Source organism: Armigeres subalbatus, chromosome 2, assembly GCF_024139115.2.
Source record: "Armigeres subalbatus isolate Guangzhou_Male chromosome 2, GZ_Asu_2, whole genome shotgun sequence".
NCBI lineage: Eukaryota > Metazoa > Arthropoda > Insecta > Diptera > Culicidae > Armigeres > Armigeres subalbatus.
Genome location: NC_085140.1, coordinates 393,458,608 through 393,481,874, shown reverse-complemented (window position 1 = coordinate 393,481,874; position 23,267 = coordinate 393,458,608). Strand labels below are relative to the sequence as shown.

General features: G+C 43.3%; 2 protein-coding genes across 2 annotated transcripts; one reads left to right on the top strand and one right to left on the bottom strand.

The window, feature by feature from the left end:
- Positions 1–2,101: 2,101 nt before the first annotated feature.
- On the bottom strand, positions 2,102–3,511 carry LOC134210212 (uncharacterized). The gene has a single exon (XM_062686255.1). The coding sequence runs from the start codon at positions 3,509–3,511 to the stop codon at positions 2,102–2,104; it is 1,410 nt and encodes a 469-aa protein (XP_062542239.1).
- A 13,678-nt stretch (positions 3,512–17,189) lies between these two features.
- On the top strand, positions 17,190–20,688 carry LOC134217407 (equilibrative nucleoside transporter 1). The gene is made up of 4 exons (XM_062696149.1): positions 17,190–17,929; positions 18,360–18,651; positions 19,452–19,999; positions 20,061–20,688. Exons 1-4 carry the CDS (start codon positions 17,636–17,638, stop codon positions 20,373–20,375), a joined length of 1,449 nt encoding a protein of 482 aa, XP_062552133.1. The 5' UTR covers positions 17,190–17,635; the 3' UTR covers positions 20,376–20,688.
- The last annotated feature ends 2,579 nt before the right edge of the window (positions 20,689–23,267 follow it).

The window sequence follows — 23,267 nt, the reverse complement described above, 5'->3', positions numbered from 1 at the left end:
TGGTTACTCGATAGACCATCCGCACCCTCCGTGCGTATCAACAACCTGTTGAGGATGATCTTCTTGAGCACCTTCCCCGCCGTATCAAGCAGGCATATTGGTCTATATGCCGACGGATCCCCCGGTGGTTTTCCCGCCTTTGGCAATAGGACCAAGCTCTGCCTTCTCCATGCTTCAGGCAAGACTCCCTCGTCTCGGGAGTCTCAGCAATGGCCGCTTTGATGGCCATGTTCAGAATACCATCCGGTCCTGGCGCCTTACCTACACTAAGTGTTGGGGAAAGCGTGATTATACAAACACGATCCAGATAGCTGCTGTACTGGGCAACTTCATAGCTGCAATTATATTTTAAATTATACTTCGGGGATATACGGATAATTAATTTTACTCACATTTCTGTGTTTCGGTACTTTTGAAACTTTCCTACTCCTTCTTACGTCGACAACCGCCCTAGTTCAATTCTATAATAAATTTCAATTCGAGTTCACATACTTTCATATAAAGTGCATTTACGTACTAGATTCCCAAGTCAGTTGATAACCACTGCCACCTTACTGATATGCCGATCAATACACCGTCTAGATAAAACTAAAGGAAACATTTGGTAAACAGTTTGATAAGTTATTTCTAATCACGACTCACCCCACGGGTTCTAATTCAACCACTAATTCTATGGTGTTGTATTATTACAATTATTTTAATATGTTAGAATAACAACTGCGACTACTAGCTCAAACTCAAATAAATTGATTTCCATTCACTCTGCTCTATAGTCATCAGCGAAAACGAACTACTCTGACGGCCTTTGTTATATGTATCTCTAAACAATCCTGCCTTGTGCTTCTTGCCCCTCGGCCGTAGGTAATCAATAGATACGCGCGCGAGTGACCAGTTGTTTCACTACACCATCCGACTGATCGTTTCGCACAGTGGGTGCGACAACATCCCCATCCCCGTGAACTAACGGGTCTACTGCAGCGCTGTCTTTAGTGGCTTCTTCGGATTCCTTCTTTATGTCCAAAACTGCCAGTTTGACCGCAGCTCTCGTGAATACTCCTTTGATTGTCTGGACCTTAGCGCTCCTTACATGGCCTCCTCTACCTTTGACTACCTCCAGGATGCGACCTTTTAACCACGAACTCCTTACCTTGTCGTCCATTACGACCACAATGTCTCCTACCTGTAACGGTTTTACCGTGTCGAACCATTTCGATCGTCGGCTCAGCATCGGGAGATATTCCCGAATCCATCGCTGCCAAAATCCATCCACTAATCGCTGAGCAAACTTATGTCCACTTCGTAATGCAGCTCCGTCGTCAGTTGGCAGCGTAGCTGGTTGTTTTATACCACTAGATCCATACAACAGGAAATGATTTGGCGTGAGAGCTTCGTGATCCGCCGATCCCAAAGGAATATATGTTAACGGACGACTGTTAACTACGGCTTCAACTTCCAGCAGTATTGTCTGTAGAACCTCGTCGCTCGGGTGTCGTGTTGACTCTGTGATGGCTTTCATTCCCATTTTACGGATCTGACCATTCGCTCCATGGTCCGCCCATATGAGGTGCAACGGGAACGTTGAATCTCCATGTTGTTTGAGCATTGGTGAAGGTAGATGCACATTCTTCGTTGATGGCACGGATTTCGTTGGCCAACTGACGGCTTGCCCCAATGAAATTTGTTGCATTATCGGAGTACACCTCCGCTGGTGCACCCCTTCTTGCCACAAATCTTCGAAACGCCATCACGCAGGAATCAGTAGACAGGCTGTTTACGACTTCGAGGTGAATGGCTCTGACAGTCAGGCATGTGAAGAGTGCCACCCACCTTTTATCTGTTGCTCTTCCCACTTTGACTTCCAGAGGCCCAAAGTAATCGACTCCCAAGAAGGTAAATGGTCGGATGAATGGTGTGAGTCGAGCTCTGGGGAGCGGTGCCATCATCGGAGGACGTGGAACTGCTTTTTTTACTTTACACATCTGACAATTACGTGTAACTCGGCGAATTACTGTTCGAAGGCCGGGTATGTAGTACCGCTGACGAATTTCATTGTGTACCGTTTCTCCATTTGCGTGAAGATATTTTCGATGAAAGATATTCACTAGAAGTGTAGTTCAGTGTGGTTTTTAGGAAGGATAACGGGATATTTTGTTTCATAAGCTAGGTTCGGTGCTTTCTCTGTGCGGCTGCCCATTCGTATAACACCTGCGTCGTCTAAGAACGGAGTCAGTGTGTATATGTGACTGGACTTCGTCACAATTTGTTTCTCAGTGTTATTACTCAATAGAGCAACTTCATCCGGGAATGCTTCAGCCTGAATTTGTCGCAACAACGCTGTTTCTGCCATCGCGAATTCTTCTTTCTGTAGTATTCTGTAGTGGCCACCCGTAGTTCGTTGATTTTTGAACTTTGATACTGCTCGAAACACATACGCCGCAGTCCTTAGTAGTCGGTTCCAGTCGGAAAAACGTGTTAGATCAAACAAACTATGCATTGCATTCGCTTGGTGCAGAAACATAGGTCGCAGCTCCTCTGGTGTTGCGCTAATTACCCTGTTGTTCGATGGCCAGTAATTTTCGGAATCGTACAGAAACGCCGGACCTTGAAACCATCGCTGATCAGGTTGAAACCTTGGCCCGCTTCCCCACTTAGTTGCATCATCGGCAACGTTCAGCTTTGTAGGAACATACCTCCATTCGTCAACGCTCGTTAGAGAAAGAATCTCTGCGACGCGGAATTCCACGAATTGATGGTATCGCCGATGCTCCGACCGTAGCCATGACAGGACTGTAGAAGAATCTGACCAGAAATAGCGGCTTTCGATTGGTAGTGTTAATGAAGAGATGACGCTTTGCGTGAGTCGCGTTCCAAGCATGGCAGCCTGTAGCTCAAGTCGAGGAACTGACAATGGCTTCAATGGTGAAACTTTGGTTTTCGCTGCTACTAATGCGCATCTTCGGCCAGTTCCTTTATCCAGTCGCAAATATGCTACTGCAGCGTATGCCATTTCGCTGGCGTCAACGAATACATGGAGCTGAAGTGCATGAGGTCTCACTCCATTGAAGAAACATCTAGGAACCTTCACGTTACATAATTGGCTGAGTGACTCGATCCAGCGGTACCACATATCATGAAGATAATCAGCTATTGGTTCATCCCAATCGGTTCCGGACCTCCAAATCTCCTGCATGAGTATCTTTCCATGTACTACGTAATGAGCAATTAATCCGAGGGGATCAAATAGGGTCATCACTGCTCGCAAAACTTGACGCTTTGTTGGCACGGTACTGCTCTTTACTAGTTGCTGTATATTCGGTAGGGCCGCCGTATCAAAAGTAAACACATCCTCCGTTGTCGACCACACCATGCCTAGAACGCGCTCAGTTTCTCCCTGCTTGTCCAAATTCATCGACTTGATAGCGGATTTTGCTGATTCCCCCAGGAGCGATAGTACTGTCGGAGAGTTCGAGTGGAACTTTCCAATCTGAAACCCCGCGGCTGCGTGAATCATTTTCACCGTACTTATAAGTTCAACCGCCTCTTCTTCGGTCTCCACACTATCTAGAAAATCATCGACGTAGTGATTTTGACTATGCCTTCAACCGCTCGTGGATGGGATTCGGTGAACCGGAGTGCGTTCCGATTTTTTATGTATTGCGCTATACATGGGGAGCAGGTCGCCCCAAACGTTGCGACATCCATGACGTACACTTGCACTTCATCTCTCTGATTGTCTCGCCAAAGGAACCGCTGAAACTGTTTGTCCTTTTCTTGTATCCGAATTTGATGAAACATTTCAGCTATATCACCGCAAATGGCGATGTTGTACTGCCTAAATCTCAACAATACAGCCAACAGAGGTACAAGAAGATCAGGTCCTTTCATCAGCAAATCGTTAAGTGCCACACCTTGAACTTTTGCGGCAGCGTCCCATATCAGGCGTGTTTTTCCTGGCTTTTTCGGGTTTTCCACGACACCCAGAGGAAGGTACCAGGTGTGATTCGGTTTGGTTGTCTCCAGTTCCTCTTTGGATGCTTTGTGAGCGTATTTTTTTTCGATATAGCCATCCACTTGTTGTTTTACTCGTTGACGCAGACCAGGATCACGCTCTAGCTTTCGTTCCAATGATTTAAGTCGTTGCAGCGCCATGGGGTAACTATTTGGAAGCGAAGGATTGTCGACCTTCCACAGAAGGCTGGTTACAAACCGACCCTCTTTTAGTACCGTCGTTTCTTCCAACAACTTCAGTGCTCTTACATCAGCTTCAGCTTCTATTTTTTTTGTGACCGCACTCTCTTCTACTTGGAAGAACTGTTTCATCGCGTCATGTAGAGCACGGTTACTGAACATATCAGTGTGGTGAAAATTAACACGCTCAATAGTACGCTCCGCCTCTGTCTGTCTTCCGAACACGCTCCATCCCAGCCGTGTTTTAACTGCTACAGGTCCATCACCGTTTCTCGCGCAGCTTCTGTGATGTTAACAGACGAACATGCTCTATGCCTATGATCATGCGTGGAGTCACGTTTTCATAGCCTTTGATGGGCAGTCCCTTCAGGTGAGGATACTGTTCGGCCATGGTTTCATAGCAGAACGACTGCTCGGGAAGCTTCAGTTCCTGCACTGTACGCACGTTGCCAATCGTAAACTTCATCTTCATTCCCAATCCTGCGATCGTGATACTGATAATCCGGGATTCCTTTTCTTCTCTCATGATCTTTCCCGTCCAAGTCAACCAGAGAGGTTCGGTTGGTCCCTCGACTCCCAGTAGATCCGTTACTCCTGTCTCAATCATTGTTGTGCTGGAACCTTCGTCTAAAAAGGCGAAAATGTTCACCTGTTTCCCATTTCCAGAAACAGTAACCGGAATGTAGCGGAAAAGTGAATACGACTGTTCGAAGTGGTGATTTTGGTGGACTACTTGACTGCTGCTACCAGTATTTGTAGTTGTGGTGGATGCTTGTTGTTGCTGGGTCTTTTGTGTTTCGTGGAGCAGCCAGTGATGTTTGCTAGTACAATTGTTTTTACCACATTCCTTCTTGGATCGACAAGGCCACTTGCGATGTGGAATAAGGCAACTACGACAAAGGTTCTTCTGTCGAACTGCCTTCCACCGTCCTTCCAAGTTCAATGATTTAAAACTCATGCAATTCAAGATTTGATGTCCGCTTGATTCGCAGTACGAACAAAGCTTGGGCCGTTCACTTTGTTTCACGACAAGCTTCTCTTCAGCTCGGCTTACTTCCTCAGAATGGACAAACAATTTTTCCTTTAGCCTGTCTCTCTCTTGCCGTTGTTGTTTCTGTCCACTTGTTACGTCAACATTCAAGGTGAGGTCGGATGCAAGATCCACAAGATCCACCATGAACTCATTGAACGTCTTGAGATTCACTTCGTCGTGAGAGCGTTTGAAAGCCCCCCACTGTAACTTCAACGATGTGGGCAGCTTTTCAACGAGCTCTTGTAGGAGCATGGGGTTGGCAAGATGTGCACGCTGTTCCGAGATGATGATATGGTCAACTAGGTTTTGTACCGCTAACCCGAACGCTATGATAGTTTGCAAGTTATCAGATTTCGGCGGAACTGCGCTGCGCACTTTCTTCAGCAATGAGTTGATGAGATTTTCAGGCTTTCCGTACAACTTGTGAAGTGTTCCGATCACGTGGGGTACTGAAGCTGGTAGTAACAGGCGACTTCTTACTGCCTCCAATGCTGAACCCTTCAAGCAGCGCTGCAGGCGTGCTAAATTCTCCGCGTCACTGTACCCGCACGTATCCGTCGAGTTTTGGAAGGAACTGTAGAATATGGGCCAATCTTCCGGGTTACCCGAAAATGTTGGCAAGTCACGCGAGATAACCTGTCGGGCTGCAATCTGGGACGGCGTGGGACCTGTGTGTCGTTGTTGGAAACTGTTGGCTTGTGAAGTACATGGAGGTGCAGTGTGTCCTGAAAATGACTGCACTGGGAGTGGAGAGTCAACTCGTGCCGATGTTGGTATCGGTGTATGTCCTTCCGCTGCGCTACCAATGCTCGATATGGCATTCAACCGAGTACTGCTAGAATTAACGGGCACAGATTTCGCTGCTATTGGTAATCTAAACCTGACTACGGGTTGAGATATTGATCCCAGCTGTTGTGTTGTCCAAGTCGTAGATGCCTGTGGATGCGTGTAAGGGGAAACGAGCTGCCTCGCTGAGAACTGTCCTGTCGCTGAGTGAGTGGGTAACGTTTGTCCTACTGACGTTGGAAGTGCATTTTCAAGATCATGATAGAACTCAGATCTGAAGCAAGTGTTATTAAACTGAGGTAGTGCAGACGCCGTAGAATACATTCCTACGGGTTGCTCACAACCGAATAGCACATTTGGTTGGGCGATGTTTCTATGCGGAATCCACTGACGAGCTTGTTCGCTAGAGTGCACTGTAGTTGTAGTTTCCCGAGCTGAGGGATGGATATCGTGGTCAGTTTGATGAAGCTCTGTATACATCGGCAATGTTGGTGTTTGCATTACATTTTTCACGGCAGTTATGGAATTTCCCAATTGTTGTTGTGTTGCACCGCCACAGGCCACATAGTACGCTCCTCTCCAGTTGTCCCATGGATTGTATCCCACCGTGTGGAATACGGCAGTGATTTACTTGCTTTGTGCATCACGTGTGACGCCGGCTGCTGAACAGAATTGAAATTGGATAATATAGGACGGTCGAGTGAGGTAATTACTGCCTGTGGAGCTACACCCATTGATTCAGCCAGATTACTCGATGTAAACGCAACTGAAGTACCAAAATCGATCGCAGTACTCGAGCGAGGTACTGCAACTGACGCGACTGGCACCGTTGGTGGAACTGACGAACAAATTACAGTTTTACTTAAAGAAATATCCATATCGACAGGCGTAAGGATCGTTCCTCCTAATAGCGAACTACACATCGGCTGCTCGTTCATTGCTGGTCCCGATTGTTGGATCGTCTTCGTAGCTATGGGTGGTACTGGTTCTTTCATGGTCTTCTGACTGCTCGGTGTTGATGAATTTTGGGGAGGAAGCTCCAGCTGCGCGTTTGTCACATCGTGTTGCACTGACTTGGCCAGAGTTTCTCCAGACTGCATTCCACCGATCGTTTCGACGCCATTTGGATTTTTGGCCAACCACCTTTCTAATCTTTCCCGCTTCGTTTTTTCACTGACAACACTTCGCCGACTGCCTCGATCGTCTTCGTCCTCTATCTGCTTCAACAGTTCGTACTTCTGCTTAAAAAATTCCTTTTCAGCCTCAATCTCCTTCATGCGAAGACGGTTTTGGACCTCCAGCTCTTCCAAGGCCAATTTCAACCGTAGTGAACGCCTACTTGATGTAGAGCTCCTCGCTGACTTCGCAGTATTTACAGCATCTTGTTCATCATTGCACTGCTGGCAGCACCAGGTGGCGTTTCCTGCGCCAGTTGCATCGGGGCTCCAGCACACACTAGATGTTCCTTTCTCCCGCACAATTCGCAAATGATCATCTCATCCGTGTCATCCCTATCGCACTTTTTGCATCGATGCTTGTCTGATCGGTTATCAGCCATACTACGGCTGATTATCACCAAACTACGGCGATTCACTACTACACTGAACTTCAAAAAACACAGCACTCGACTGTTTCGACCCGGCACATATGATAAATTTGATTACGCGTCGACTACACGCGGAATTGGCTAAGAAGCTATGATACAGGTTTGGGATCTTATCTTTAAAACGGTGGATGCAGCTTTCTTTGTACCGTCATCAAACTCCGGTTTTCCTTGACTGGAAGGCTTCGATCCGAACTTAGACTTCTTTCCAACTCTGGATAAGAAATCTATGAAGAATCGAAGCCTTCCAGTCACGCTCTACGCTCTGCTACCAGATGTTGTCGCACCCACTGTGCGAAACGATCAGTCGGATGGTGTAGTGAAACAACTGGTCACTCGCGCGCGTATCTATTGATTACCTACGGCCGAGGGGCAAGAAGCACAAGGCAGGATTGTTTAGAGATACATATAACAAAGGCCGTCAGAGTAGTTCGTTTTCGCTGATGACTATAGAGCAGAGTGAATGGAAATCAATTTATTTGAGTTTGAGCTAGTAGTCGCAGTTGTTATTCTAACATATTAAAATAATTGTAATAATACAACACCATAGAATTAGTGGTTGAATTAGAACCCGTGGGGTGAGTCGTGATTAGAAATAACTTATCAAACTGTTTACCAAATGTTTCCTTTAGTTTTATCTAGACGGTGTATTGATCGGCATATCAGTAAGGTGGCAGTGGTTATCAACTGACTTGGGAATCTAGTACGTAAATGCACTTTATATGAAAGTATGTGAACTCGAATTGAAATTTATTATAGAATTGAACTAGGGCGGTTGTCGACGTAAGAAGGAGTAGGAAAGTTTCAAAAGTACCGAAACACAGAAATGTGAGTAAAATTAATTATCCGTATATCCCCGAAGTATAATTTAAAATATAATTGCAGCTATGAAGTTGCCCAGTACAGCAGCTATCTGGATCGTGTTTGTATATTCACGCTTTCCCCAACATTCTTCAAAGATTTCTTGTCCAGAGTTGGAAAGAAATCTAGTTCTTGGTGGCAATCTGTTCCTAATCTATTCAAAAGTCAGATTCAAAATCAGTTTAATGCTGAAGTGAAGATATAACTACCAATCAGTGTTGTGAGTGAATTGAGTAACCTGCCGTAGTATGGCCTCTAATAAAGTGGAAAACATACGGAACAGAAGCATTCTGCTAATTTGTGATGCCGTTGAATTTTACAACAAAATCGATGCGTGTCTACACCTAATACACATTATCTGGACTCTGGAGTTTCATCTGTTTCACCAGCGTATACGTCATTACCGCATACGGCTATCAGCACTCTTTGGCATCGACCATCGTATACAGCGATAACCAGCTTCCGTTGACAAAGCCCAAGCAACCAAGTTTGGTTCGACAACAGCTAAGATTTTGGAGTCAGAAAACAGTGCTTGGTTTACGCGGTTGATCACGAGAAGGGGTATGTTGCCGCACCATTGGTGCAATACAAACAGTGTTATAATTCTGGTGAAGCAACCGGCAGTTCCCATCGCCTATAAAGCCGCACCAAACTGATGATATCCAAACGTCACGATCAGTGCAGAAGCAGAAGTAATTTGTATTGTCTTTATCATGAGCGGTAGTTTTCTTTAGGTACGTAGTATGTGCCAAACGTTTCTCTGCAGTAAAGAGAACGTATTTAGTGTATTTAACGAGTTATCAATGTGCAGATTGTTAGAAGGGAAGATTACACAGAAATGTAAATTAATCAGAATCTCTTAAAATGTAATATTTACTAATTAGTTTAATATATTTGCAGCTTTGAAGCTGCCAAGTAGGCAACTACAAGACCGTGTTTTCTTCGTTGGCTTACGCCAACACTAAGGGACTGTGCAATCCCCGCAAGTTCCGCCACAGTTACTCTTCCCTCGTCGGCCACCCTGGCCCCTGGCAGCTCCACAAAGGGAGGCCACGGACTTGGGTCGTGACGTGGGAAGAGCCCCGCGATGATCCTCTCCAGCATCTCTGGAGACCGCTCTGTAGTGGCCATCGCCCCACGTTCTTGGCCATTACGACCCCATAGGCGTCACCCCATGGATTCGCGTTGGCACTTTGACACAGGCCCTCGAAGCAGGCTTTTTTGCTTGATCTAATCTCAGTCTTCAGAGCGGCTCTAGCAGCCACGAACGCCACCCGTCGTTCAACGCGCTCCTCTTCTGTGCGTGCTCGCTGCATCCGCCTCCTTGCTCGTAGGCAGGCGCGGCGCAAGTTCGCAATTGCTTGAGTCCACCAGTAAGCCGGTGGCCTCCCATTCCTAGGGTGGACTTTCCTAGGCATGGTGGCATCGCATGCACGCGAGAGTACTGTTACCAGCTGCTCGCCACTCAGACCGAGAGTATTGTGCTCGCGGCGGAGCGCTGGTCGTATAGTCGATACTGTAGCGAACCGCCAGGTGGTCGCTGTGAGTGTAGCCATCATCTACCCTCCAGTTTGAACTACTCGTTTGGCCAGGGCTCCAGAACGTAACGTCGATAATCGACTCGGCCCCGTTCCAGCTGTAGGTACTTTTTGGTACCGACATTAGCCAAGTCCACATCCAACGTGGCCAGTGATTCCAGCAGGATCTGCCCCGTTGATTCGTGGATCGGCTTCCCCATTCCACGGCACAAGCGTTGAAATCCCCCGCTATCACCACCGGCCTATGCCCCATCAAGTTAGCCGTCAAACAGTCTAGCATTCGACCGAACTGCTCGATCGACCATCGAGGAGGCGCATAGCAGCTGCAGAAGAAGACCCCGTTGATTTTGGCAATGACGAAGCCCTCGTTTGTCGAAGATACGAAGCTCTTGGACTGGGTATTTCCCCGTTGTTCATATTGCCACCATTTTAGACCCATTGGTGACCCAATTACCGTTCCTGGCGGGTACCCGGTAAGGATCTGCTATGATGGCGATATCCGTCCCCCATTCAGCAACTGTCTGACACAGTAGTTGCTGGGCAGCATCACAGTGGTTCAGATTTAGCTGCGTTACCTGCACTGTGATTTTGCAGCACGCTTAAACGCCGGGCACTTCGAGCCCCCCATGAGATGCTTGCTGTTCGCAGCTTTGCTGGAACAGATCAAACAGTTGGGAGGGTTCGTGCAGCATTGTGCCTTATGTCCCTCCAATCCGCAGCATCGACAGAGCTTGCTTCTGTCAGGGCCTTTGCAGTCCCATTGCTTGTGCCCTGGTTCCAGGCACTGTGTGTGTGTGTGTGTGTGTGTGTGTGTTTTTTTTTCTTCCTGAGCAATGGAGGGGGAATCTGCTCAACAGACATCCTGGGTTGTCCAGGAAGTGCGGGGTTAGGGATCACCTCCAATAGCAAACGAGGGAGGCAGGACTACATCCCCGACCCGCTAAACCGTTTCAATTGCCGCCAAACCCATAGTCCCTTCGGTACAACCAGAAAGAAATGCTTCAAAGGGGGCCCAGTGCACAACGCACTCTCGAGGTTAGCTGCGTGGCCACTTGTTCGATAAAAGGATCGAGTTCGACCACAGGACACCGGTATGATCCATGAAGCCGACTCCGAACCTTTGAACTGAACTGAACTAGCCATCTTTGAGTCCACGCGCCACCTTCTGTGTAGCTCCGAGACGATTTGGGCGATAGCCGATAAAACAGCGTTCCAGCCAACTTCATCTTTACACATCCTCCGAACTAGGTTGTCCGGGGTAGTGTCCATACCCCATGTGGCAAGCATGTGGTCACGCATTTTAGCATTAGCATTAGCATTAGCATTGTTACGGTGTAATTCGTAGATTGGACACTAGTGATACTCATGTTTTACTTTTGAGATCCTTATCTAGAATGCTATCAGAAATCAAGAAGGGGAGTGGTCCTTGATTCCAGTCTTAAACAAAAATAACAAAAGCATGAGGATTACTACTCCTGGCCACGCCCATCTTCACCGTAACTAGGGAGAGGAAGGAAGTGTTGATGTAGTACTTACTTAACGAGAGGCCACCGACTTAGCGACACCCTCATAAGTACCACGGAGTTGGATAATGAGGAAGGTATTCGTTGGGTCAGGATTTGCCTGTAGCTGGCAATGTAACCGTGGTAGATCTTACCCCGTAACACACCACGTAAAGGTGTCTACCCAGCATTACGGGTAACATGTGGCAAGCATGTGGTCACGCATTGCACGAAAACGTGGTCACACGAGTCAGGCTCACATGGCATGATCGAGGTGAGCACACAAGTCAGACTCACATGGAGCGTTAGCGCGAGTGCAAACATGAAGTGCCTGAGCGTGTACCAGGTGTTTGGGTGAGCATACAAGTCAGACTCACATGGTGTGACAGAGCACGTAGGGTATGTTAGAGGGTGCGATAGAGCGAGCACCCAAGTAAGACTCGCATGAGACGGGTGCCTGTGTGAGCGAGAATGAGCAAGTACGTTAGGTACTGCCATCCCCCAGAAGTAGTACTGGGAGGTAGTTCATGCGGGAAACGATGGCAGAGTCCAAGGGAGTAGTTTAGCAACTACTAAGCACGTGTGCTGGGTTAGTGTGTAAATGCATTCTTCCTTGTAAAAAAAACTGTTGCTTTGATAGGGCCTGCTTGCGGACACATGTACCTTTTTGTAGAGGTTTAACAGAGCACACTGCCGAACCCCACCACGTCCTAAGCAGGCCTCTTAACTCACAGAGGCCGTGAGGAGGGGTCGTAAAGCCCTTGGACATAGTCCCTGCTGCCCGCAAAAGTTTTTGAAGGCTTCAAAGATTTTAATTACCTACTGATACGATTTGGAACCTCGGGAGTGACGCTTAGTCCCAGAAGGGGACCAGCCTAACCACAAGCTGCTGGTCTAAATACAACGGCAGCCTCCGGGGTGGGCACACAAGCCCTTTTTAATCTGCCTTGTCCCAACGCGTATCCTCAGGGTCGTATATATCTACGGATTGGTCTCTGGGAAGAACCTGCTTCCCTAACTTACCTTAAACACTCAGTAGAACTCAAAACAAGAACAAAAGGGGACTAGACAATTAGGATCAAATAAAAACAATTTTGAATTATACAATACAGAATTTTTTACAAAATAAGTTTATTTAGGGATGATAATGGAACTTTGCGGTCGTTGTGGCCGTGACGAACGTTGGTCGTGGGTAGCTTGCTCTTAACTCGATCCTTGAACGCGGGACCGGTTTTAATGTGTTTTAACGATTGGCCGACAATTGTGTCGCGGATCCGGGGAGTGGTTCCAAGCACGTACTTTCTTCTGTGGTCAGGAATCCAAGCGAGTCACGACACTTTCCGTTGGCAGGTTACATATTTGGCGAATCGTCACACGTCACCCAAGGGTTTTTTTTTTATCTTTCGTTTATTTTGGAGGCTCAATTGCCGTGAAGCGTTACGGAGCCGAAATCAAGTTTAACAATTTCTTAAATCTTATACATAATGTTAGTTTTGGGGAACCGAAAGACTCGCGGTTTGGTCGAGGTTAGGGAATACAATAATATAGTAGGAAAGGAAGGGAATTTAGGGTGCTTAAGTAATTACGATGCTGATGTTCACATAGTTGACATTCTTGGCGATGTTTAACATCTGTAACGGGACAAACATTTTTTTTGGGAGACAACAATGAGAGGAAGACATACGAAAGGGGTTAACGACAGACATTGAAATGAACAACATGAGGAAGACATTCGATATGGGGAACGACAGACAAGAGGGTGGGCAGACTATGTCACCCAAGGGCTATTGAATATACAATAAACGTTCACTCAAACATGAAAACACGGAGCATGAACAATTATTATACATTTAGACATTTACTCACAATATGACATAAAAAAATACAATCTTCTTGGTGAGCCGAATTGACCAAGTGTTTAAGGCAGTAAATTGTAATCTAGGAAGTGACTGGTTACACTACTAAAATACATTTTCTGGGAGCTTTTAAGAACTCACTATATAACAATGTATTGTACCTTGCAACAAAATGACAACTTTCGTGATCATTTTCCAAGGTTTCATAGATGTGAAAAATGTATCCGCAGTACAAATAGCATGTGCTATCAAAGCATTCATCACCACGTGTCGACCGAATTTTCAAAAATATCAAAGTAGCTTTTTTGGCGGTATGTTTTTCTTATACTAAAGACACACTGGTGGTACAAGGACCGTGGTATACCACGGTTATGTACCCTAGTACATATTGTACCATGGTTTTCCACGTTGTACCAGCATGCAGTCACAGAGAAACAGACGTCTCACTCTACACATGTATCATCGTTCATCTTTTCAACGGTGGATTCAATTTTTTGTAGGTGGTCGATCGGCCACCGATGGCACATCCATCGGTTTTGCTTGTTTTTGACGTTTGCTCACTACCGCCACCTGGTTGCCGCTTCTCCACCTACAGTGCATTTAGCATTGGGCGGTAATGTTTTCGTGACGATGATTTTTATTGCATTTTGTTCTAAGTGAGACGTCTGTTTCTCTGTGATGCAGTGTTGTCCTACACTCAGGGCAAAAAATTCTGCTCTTTGATTTTACTCCATCTAAACGTTTTTATAGTCAATTATTATCATTTATCACCAGTTTCGTGCCAATTTGATAGCCGTTCGCGATTTGGTGGGTTTATCTTTGCACTTCACTTCTTCTCAAAGGGCACGGAAAAAATCAATTTTTTACTCACTTTTCCGCACATGAGCAGCCCGAAATGTTGATGGAATGCAAATTAAACATCACTTTTCGAAATCAGTCATTTGTTTAAACCTCGACATTTAGTAAATTCAAATATCCTTATATTAGTTGAACCACAGTTGAACTTTCTTAGTAAAGGCTGAAAAATCGTTTAGATCAGGGCTGCCCAACCTTATCAAGCCACGGGCCAATTTCTTGAACTCGCACTTGCTGGCGGGCCAGAAAATATTCATACATACCTTTTTAATTATTATCAAAATTATGTGTGTTTTATCAAGAAGAAAAAGAAAAAATTGTGTTTTTTATCATTTTTTTTAAAACTTGACACGTTTTTATTGCGTTCAAACAATCCTTTTTGTTTTCGTCGTAGCATTAGACACATTTCATCCATTTGACACATTTCAGGTAAATTATTCACATCGGTAAACGGTGTTGATAAAATTGGGTATTTCGTTACTTTACCACCATATTGAACAGATTTGCATGAACTGTTTTCAACAGGATGAGAGAAATGTACCAGATTTCAGCAACCCACTGTGCCAAAGTGCTTTATGTTCAAGTCATTGAGATGTTTGGCGATATCTGCTAGAAAAGCCAAGTCACTATTCCGGATTATTCAGCTCGAGCAGTGGTTTTCTTTTATCTTTTATCTTATAGTGCCATTTTCTTTTCGAATGAAAAATCTCTCAAGCATGGCGCCAATGCTTAATCAGTGAACTTCGCAATAATACAGCAAGTCTCAGGATTCGTCATTTCCGTGCACATAATTTATAATTGGTGGTGGTTGATCGTTTTCACATATCGATTCTTTTGGTGAATATGCAGTTTGGCAAGGGAATATCGCCATACTTTTGTGATTGCTTATCCATGCTTAGAATTGTCACAACGCCATTGTTGTTCCAATCCTAAGGTCACTTAAGTTTTCGATGGAGAAAAAAAATCCTTCACACAGGTCTTATCAGTGCTCAGGTTTTCCCGTTAATTGTTCTTTGCATAGGAAAACTGTCAATTTTTCTGTTATTCGAAGATGACCACCAATTCCTCTAATGAAGACTACCACCTTTCCCACGTTTTTTTTAAACTTTATTAGAAAAGCTTGCAACCCTGGGCTGGCTCACCTCTATGCCACGTTTTTCACATCATTATTTTTATCGTTTGCGAGAGTAGAATATGAACACATGTGATGTGATTGATGTGATATGAAGCAGGAGAACTTTTACTCTTCACTGTTTTCCGCGCATACTAATGCTACAAAAGAAAGCTATTTCCTTAAATGTAACGATGTAAACAACAATAAACTCTTAGTCCTGGATAGGTTTCATCTGTTTTGCCAAAAACTTACTCAGGGGTCGTACACTTATTACGTAAGCAATTTTTCTGGGATTTTTGAACCCCCCTTCCCCCCATGTAAGATTTTTTTTTCATACAAATGATTTTTTATTTATATGGAGCGTAAGATATTGACCGACCCCTCCTCCCCCATAAGTGCTTACGTAATATGTGTACGGCTCCTTACCGCAAAACTGGACAGTACTGCATTTTCTGACTTCGTATTTGCTTGAGTGAGGAAAGTTTGTTGTTCAACAAGTTCATCTTAATAAGAAATGTAGTGAAATTCATTAGAAAACATTGAAAATAATATCTATATACTCTTCTAGTGAATACTACTCAAAATGAATGTATGAAAATTATATGAGTGGGGTTCTCAAAGCGAAATGTATGTTTATCAACTATCGCTAATGAAACATTTTGCAAGAGCATTATGAGAACGATTTGCGAAGCAAAATGTTTGAGTATGAAATAGTTTTCTACTCCTGTTTTTGCCCTCGTCCGCTTCTAGTGGACGGGATACACATCACTAATAGGGATACTAGAGAAAAAAATTATCGAAGTTTCACTTAAAATTTAAGTACATGGCCAAACAAAAATTCACTTAAATTTTATTTTCTAGTGAATTGAGAATAATGAGTTCCATCACTAACAAATCATTTAACTTTTATATCCGAAGCTACATGGAAAATATCTGCATATGTTTTCAAGTAGCTTCTAAGTGAACATTATTTTTAGTATACTTGATCCTTTTCAAATATCATATTTCATAGAATGCTTGGATTCAGATTTTATTCCATCAATACGTATAGCAAAACTTTCTGAACAAATTTAGCAAACCGGTCTTCCCCTTTTCAACGTGAACGTAAACTACTCGTGCCAATCTTTATCAAAAACGCGATGTTCCACATCAACCTTTTGTTTCTTGAGATCGCTCAATGCAATAATTTCAAATTATTAAAAATATTAATTTTCATTTCAAGCTTTGATTTAAAACTTACGTTATTTAATAAAGAATAATAAAAAAGGGCTGCTCGAGCCAGCTAGAAAAGCTGGCGGGCCGTATCTGAGTTTATTCTTCTTACGCACCGCGGGCCACAGAAAATGGAGCCAAGGGCCGCATCCGGCCAGCGGGCCGTACGTTGGGCAGCCCTGGTTTAGATGAAGTAAAATCAAAGAGCAGAATTTTTTGCCCTGAGTGTAGGACAACACTGCCAGCATGGTACAAGTTGACACACCTGTGGTACACGAATACCACCAGTGTGTCATTACTATTAAGCGACTAACTGGCGCTAATTTTCTGTTGCGATCAAAAATAAGCGGACAAGCAGATTTTTTATGAGCGGTACAGTATCTATTATTTAATAAAATAAGAAAATAACATTATCAGTGTTCACATTTTTCTGGTCAGCACTATTTTGATAAATCCATGGCCCCCTAGTGGCCATGACTAGAAAACCCCGCTCAGCTTTTAAGCTAAGGCACAACCCATCAGCCGCCAATTCTAGTGCACCTTTTGGCCGCCTTGATCCGTTAGGCGGCTAACATTTTTTGTTGTTGTTGTGTGCGTGTTTTATTTACGTTTTTCCACCCATCTTTCAGAATCAGATGTGATGTGATTCAGAGCTTTCCGAGCCTTTGTAGTCGGGAGTCGGGAGTGTTTTCTGTTTTCTCCTTCAGTAGTGTTTTGCACTGCATTCGTGATGCACTTTTACTCGTTCGGCAGTGCATCATAATCCTTGTGCATAGCTTAATTACATTGTGCTCAACGTACGGGAAGAAATCGCAATAGTTTATCAGTTCGCAAGTGCGTTGTAGACGCGTCCGCCCATCGATCCGTCAGCCTGCATCGTCAACTTGACCTAGAGAAAGCGAGTCACGATATTTTGATTACCAGCAGTTTCGGTTTTGCTTATCAGTGGAAGATGTATTTTGTCGCTTAGAAGAGTGTTTTTATTAGGGGCATTGCTTTGTGTTCCATCCCTCAAGCGCATTGGAAGTCGTGGCGAGATAGTTTGCGGCTGTGGGTGCGTTTCAGATCTAAGGGCAAGAATAGCGGAATGGATTACGCAACGAGTGTAACCCGCAGGCCTCTGCTCCAGGATGAGGAGGATGACAGCGAAGCTACCTTTTTGGACGATGGCCACTATGCGGGATCGATCAATGCTGGGTCGGTGAATAACATTCCAACAACGACGACCGTGGGAACCCGAAGTGGGACACGAAACCATCGCCAGGACGATGGTAGCCTTAGGGTGGCCCCGGTGGACAAATACAATTTTACCTATGCAGTATTCTATCTACTTGGCATGACTACGCTACTGCCATGGAATTTTTTCGTCACTGCTGAGGAGGTGAGCGTCGTTTTTCTTCTATTGAAAATGTGTTTCCTGAGATACAAATCCCTAATACCTGATGACATACCAACGAATTAACTTTTGGATGCTAGCAGATTCTTAACCCTTTTTTACTTCCCTAGTTTTTTTTTAAGATTACAAAAGGAAGGAATCGTATCAAGTAATTAAAGGACACCAGAAAGATGTGCAATAATTGCTTTTAGATGTTGATACCATTTTTTTAGATCAAATATTCTTAAACTTGAACAAAAAACATGATAAGCTAAATGCTCTCGGACTGAGAGCAGTAGAACAAATCAGCGAAAAATATTATTTACCCTGTTTTTATATGCTTATCAAGATTCATGCTTAGGCTTCAGGAAGCACAACATACTTTTCATACTATTATCGCAAGATGTAATTTTTATATTTCTTTACTTACTTTCAGTACTGGCATTTCAAATTTCGAAACATATCCAGCAACGATACCAGCGCGCTCACCCCGCGTCAACTGGAGTTCCAGTCTGATCTCAGCATAGCTGCGTCCGTGCCGAGCACGTTATTCCTCCTACTAAATGCATGCTTTGGACACTATATTTCGCTACGATTGCGAATGGCCGGATCGTTAGTAATGATGTTCCTAATATTCATTGGAACAACTGCTCTGGCGCAAGTCGACACCGATCAGTGGCAGGATGCTTTCTTTCTCATAACCCTCACATCGGTCGTTGTTGTCAATGGTGAGTGATGCATGTTTGGAACTATATGACCCTGTTTTTATATGCAATCATTGCTATGAGTCAGCTTCTGTATACAGTTCCACAAGGTTGCATAATAGAGTTAGTATACTGTAGAAGAGGATCGTCACCACAGTTATTTGTCTATTTGATTCTATTTTACTTAGGGGAACGGTTTGGCACTTCATCTCATAGCTCCCATTTCCATCCCATCAAAAACAAAGCAACGAAAAGGAATTTAGTTTGTTTTTTTATTTTTGTGATTTTTTTCAGCGCATGTTAGCAACAAGAAGCGACAAAATTGGTGCTGTATTTTTCTGTTTTGCGATTAGATGAATATATGTTCAGTGAGATGGAAAACGGAACAGTTCCCCCATATATTTTTTTATTCAATAGTAACAAACGATAAATTTTATGTTTTTGCTCTTATAAATATTTTCTATACGAGAATCTACACTGCCATAATATGTGAAGTATGCGTTCTGGTTCTTGATTCTTAAAAAAGGCAATATATGTCATGGAAACATCTTTTAGTTAAGGTTGAAATGTACTTTACTTATCTTACTTATTGTTTGAGATTGCAACCGAAATTTGGTCGCCTTACAGTCTCACAGTTCAGTTTTGATTGCCCAGTTCCATAATTATTTGCATACATGTCTAGAAGATAAAAGAATTAGTTTGAAAGGTAGTTTAAACACTCCATCCAAATCTACAATAACCATAATATTTATTTTTCATCTTCATCTTCAATAGTAACTGTAGAATAACTAACACTAGTTAACATTGTTCCTTTCCCCTTTCAGCTTTTTCAGCCATCATGTCTGGCAGCCTGTTTGGAATTGCCGGGCAATTCTCGTCAGACTACATGTCAGCCGTGGTGAGCGGACAAGCACTAGGAGGAATCTTTTCGGCATTAGCCGAAATCATTGCCCTGACGTTTGGAGCCGCCCCCACCGTGACTGCCTTTGTGTTCTTCATTGTGGGAACCCTGGTGCTACTGTGCTCTCTAGTTTTGTACGTGGTGATGTCCAAAACACTTTTCTTCAAGTACTACACATCGCCTCGTACATTAATGAAAAGTTCACTCGATGTAGACGAATTGACTCGTGAGCTACTACCACGGCAGGACCCTACATTCCTCGGCGTACTGCGCAAGATTTGGTTGTTTGGATTCTCCGAGTGGCTAGTGTTTGTAACCACGCTCTCGATCTACCCTGCTGTTACTATTTTGGTGGGATCGCAATCACAGAGTCATCCGTGGAAAGATGTATACTTCTTGCCTGTAGTAAACTATCTCCTGTTCAATACGGGAGACTACCTCGGAAGGGTATGCGCCGGTTCATTTGAATGGGTGAGATATAACATTATTCCATATCAAAAAATATGCTCTAACAGATTTGTTTACAAAACAGCTTTCAGGCAGTCCATTCTTGCTGAGCATCGCTACCATCAGTCGTATTGCATTCGTGCCTATGATGCTGCTGTGTAACATACGACCGCATCACAGTTTCCCAGTGATGATTCACTCGGACTACATCTTCATAGCGCTGATGGCAGGATTTGCGCTATCGAACGGATACATTGCCAATATTGCCCTAATAGGAGCACCGAAAGCAGTGGATCAGCCAGAGAAGGAGATGGCTTCCTCTATGATGGCTGCCTTTCTGGGAGTGGGCCTAGCATGTGGTTCCACAATCAGTTTTATGATAATCGAAATGATCAAGTGAGCTATTACCCTTTATCAAAATCGAAAGGGTGACCGAATTTATGGTGAGTCCACAAACTGACAGATCTGCGATATTCCAGTTAAGATTTATTGTTGAGAAAATATAGAAGAAAAACTTTAATTTTAGAATGCGTAGGTATTCGAATGTGGCTGATATCGTAAACTTAGCAGGGCGGGTTTATGTTTTTAATACTAAGATAACCATATTTATAAAAGCGTATTCAATCAAAGGACCCTATCCACGTAAACTGAAGTATATGCAGCGGAATATATATTAGCAATTTCGTATTGTAATTGTATGTTCATCAAGATAAGCAACAATCTTTCAGTTGATATCACACGTCCTTGGCATAGCATTGTTGTATGCCAGTATTAAACGCAATTGTTACGTAAAATAAGACTGTTTGTAATACTGATTGCATATTGCATCATCATAAAGTAGGTACGCATCCTCGCTAGGCGTGGATTGATTTTGCGGGAAATGCAAATATGACGCACAACTTGATCTAGATCTGCAGATTGCTCCATAAGGACAACAAACAAATTGTTTTGCGCAATTATCAATAAAAAGCCATTACAGAGGACAAAACCACATCCAATAAGCAGTGTTCGCAAATCTCAATCATCGAGCCCTCCCTCGCTAGCAAACTCGTTTGCGAATTAGAAGGATTACAATAAGCTTATCATGCAAACTCACATCGTTTCACTCATTTTCTAACAAATAATTTCGCTCCAAAATGCGTTAAAAAAACAATTCGGATTGGATCAAATTTTATTGTATTGTTTTGTGGGAAGAAGAGAGTGTCAGCTATTTTTCTCTAGTCGCTAAAAATAATCGTTCTTGCCTTTCTCGTACAACAAAGTTGTACCGAAAGGCTATCATTTCACTCCAAAATCGAACTTTTTATAGAAGTCTCGGAGACCCATGATATTAAACGACTCAGCTCGTCGAGCTGGACAAATGTCTGTTTGTGCGTGTGTATGTGTGTGCACACGAAAATCGAATAACATTAGCAACTTTTTCATATAGTATTTCTTAACCAATTTTCTCGCAGCAAGTTGCATTCGACAAAGGAGATACCCTAGTTGATCACTATTGAATATGATCACGATCGGTCATTGCGTTCAAAAGTTATGAAGAAAATGGTGTGTACGGTTGGTGGTTAATTTGCCCTCTGTGTTTCGTCTTTGACGTTCGTCCATTGTTACGTCCTCAGTGTTTTTTTGACACCTCTTTTTTTTAGTCCCTAGCTGAATGCGTGTGAGTTTACATACATAATTGGCTTTCCTATAAATGGTATATCACATGCATTTGCATTGTGTGACTTATCCAGTAAATCTTATGCTTCGCATTTCATTGCGTTTTACAAAATGCATCGTATGTATGTATTATTGATTGTATCCTCCTTCTCCAGAAACCTGTTCCACTCTCCTTTCCAACTTCACTTCCTCTTCCTTTCCCCTTTTCACTTCCTTTTCCGTCAGGTAAATTATGAGAAAAACCAGTGAAGGCGATGGCACAAATCTCCTAAATTAAGGGGAACGTGCCTCCTGAGCCGACGTCCAGATACCTGATATATGATGATAATAGCTACTCTATTTTATACAGATATATCTATATCTTTTTAAATACCCCAAAATCTAGTGATTTTAAAGTATTTTCGAAGTAAGAAATGTTTTACCATGTGTAGTACACTGGAATCGTTTCACTGTCACACGAATCATTTTAACGCGACTATTTTTACACGATTTTATTGCCCCGGAAACACGTGGGACCCGCAGAAAATTTATTTTCAATGAAATCGTTTTTTTTGGTGTGGATTTTGGGATTTACGCAGTTTTGATTTAACCTGTAACGCCTCCCCACGTAAAAACCGATTTCAGTGTATATTGTGTATTATGAGATGAGCGTTTGATTCCCGCTTCAGTCATGGAAGCTCTTCGAAAACAGAAATATTCATCATTCTACTGCGTATTGTTCGTTGACTTTTGTAGGTGAGTGTTCAATCTGAAAAACCCCTGGCTGAAAACAGTGAAATTGTCTTTTTCAATCTTCGGATGTTTCAGTCGTTTTCCTGTTTTACATATTCAGATTTTTAGATCTTTGCTGATTAAACGATGCTTATTTTTCCAGATTCTAGAGCAGACTCAGATTCTTCCAATTTAGATTATTGACATGACCTATACTTTTCAGAATATATTCAGATATTTTTAATATTCTCACATTCTTTAGACCCTTCAGGATATTCAAATGCTTTGCGTTATCCAGAGTCTGACATATAAACTCCATAAAATGCCATTTTTTCCAGATTCTAGAGCAGACTCAGATTCTTCCAATTTAGATTATTGACATGACCTATACTTTTCAGAATATATTCAGATATTTTTAATATTCTCACATTCTTTAGACCCTTCAGGATATTCAAATGCTTTGCGTTATCCAGAGTCTGACATATAAACTCAACTCAATAATCCTTGGTATGCTTAGATTCTATAATACTTAAGGAAATAGTCTGTTTTCTCAAAATTATTCAAGCCTTCATTCTTTAAATTCAGTTGACCCTCTAGACTGCCAACGTTAACCTTTTTTAAGTATTTGGATCTGTTTAAGTTTGCAAGACACCCATTTCGTATAGATTTCATAGATTTTAAAAACTTTGAAGAATTATCATGGAATGCGGAACGTTTTCCGGGACGCCTAGCAATGCGGGACAAGTAGGCTAAATCCAGGACAGTCCCACTTAATCTGGGACGTCTGGTTACTTTACTTTAAATATAAAATTGGTTTGAAAAAGGGCGGCCTTGCTATCGTCAACCGGCATGTCAGAGGAAGCGCGCGCGCAGTGCGCAAACAAGCCGACTCCACATTAACGGTTTTCAGTTAAGATTCTGC

Excerpts from the sequence above, each read along its gene's own strand:
- LOC134210212 (XM_062686255.1), bottom strand. The coding sequence starts at position 3,511 with ATGATTCACGCAGCCGCGGGGTTTCAGATTGGAAAGTTCCACTCGAAC.
- LOC134217407 (XM_062696149.1), top strand. The coding sequence starts at position 17,636 with ATGGATTACGCAACGAGTGTAACCCGCAGGCCTCTGCTCCAGGATGAG. Across the intron at positions 17,930-18,359 it reads TTTTCGTCACTGCTGAGGAG|TACTGGCATTTCAAATTTCG; the intron begins GTGAGCGTCGTT and ends ACTTACTTTCAG. Across the intron at positions 18,652-19,451 it reads ATCGGTCGTTGTTGTCAATG|CTTTTTCAGCCATCATGTCT; the intron begins GTGAGTGATGCA and ends TTCCCCTTTCAG.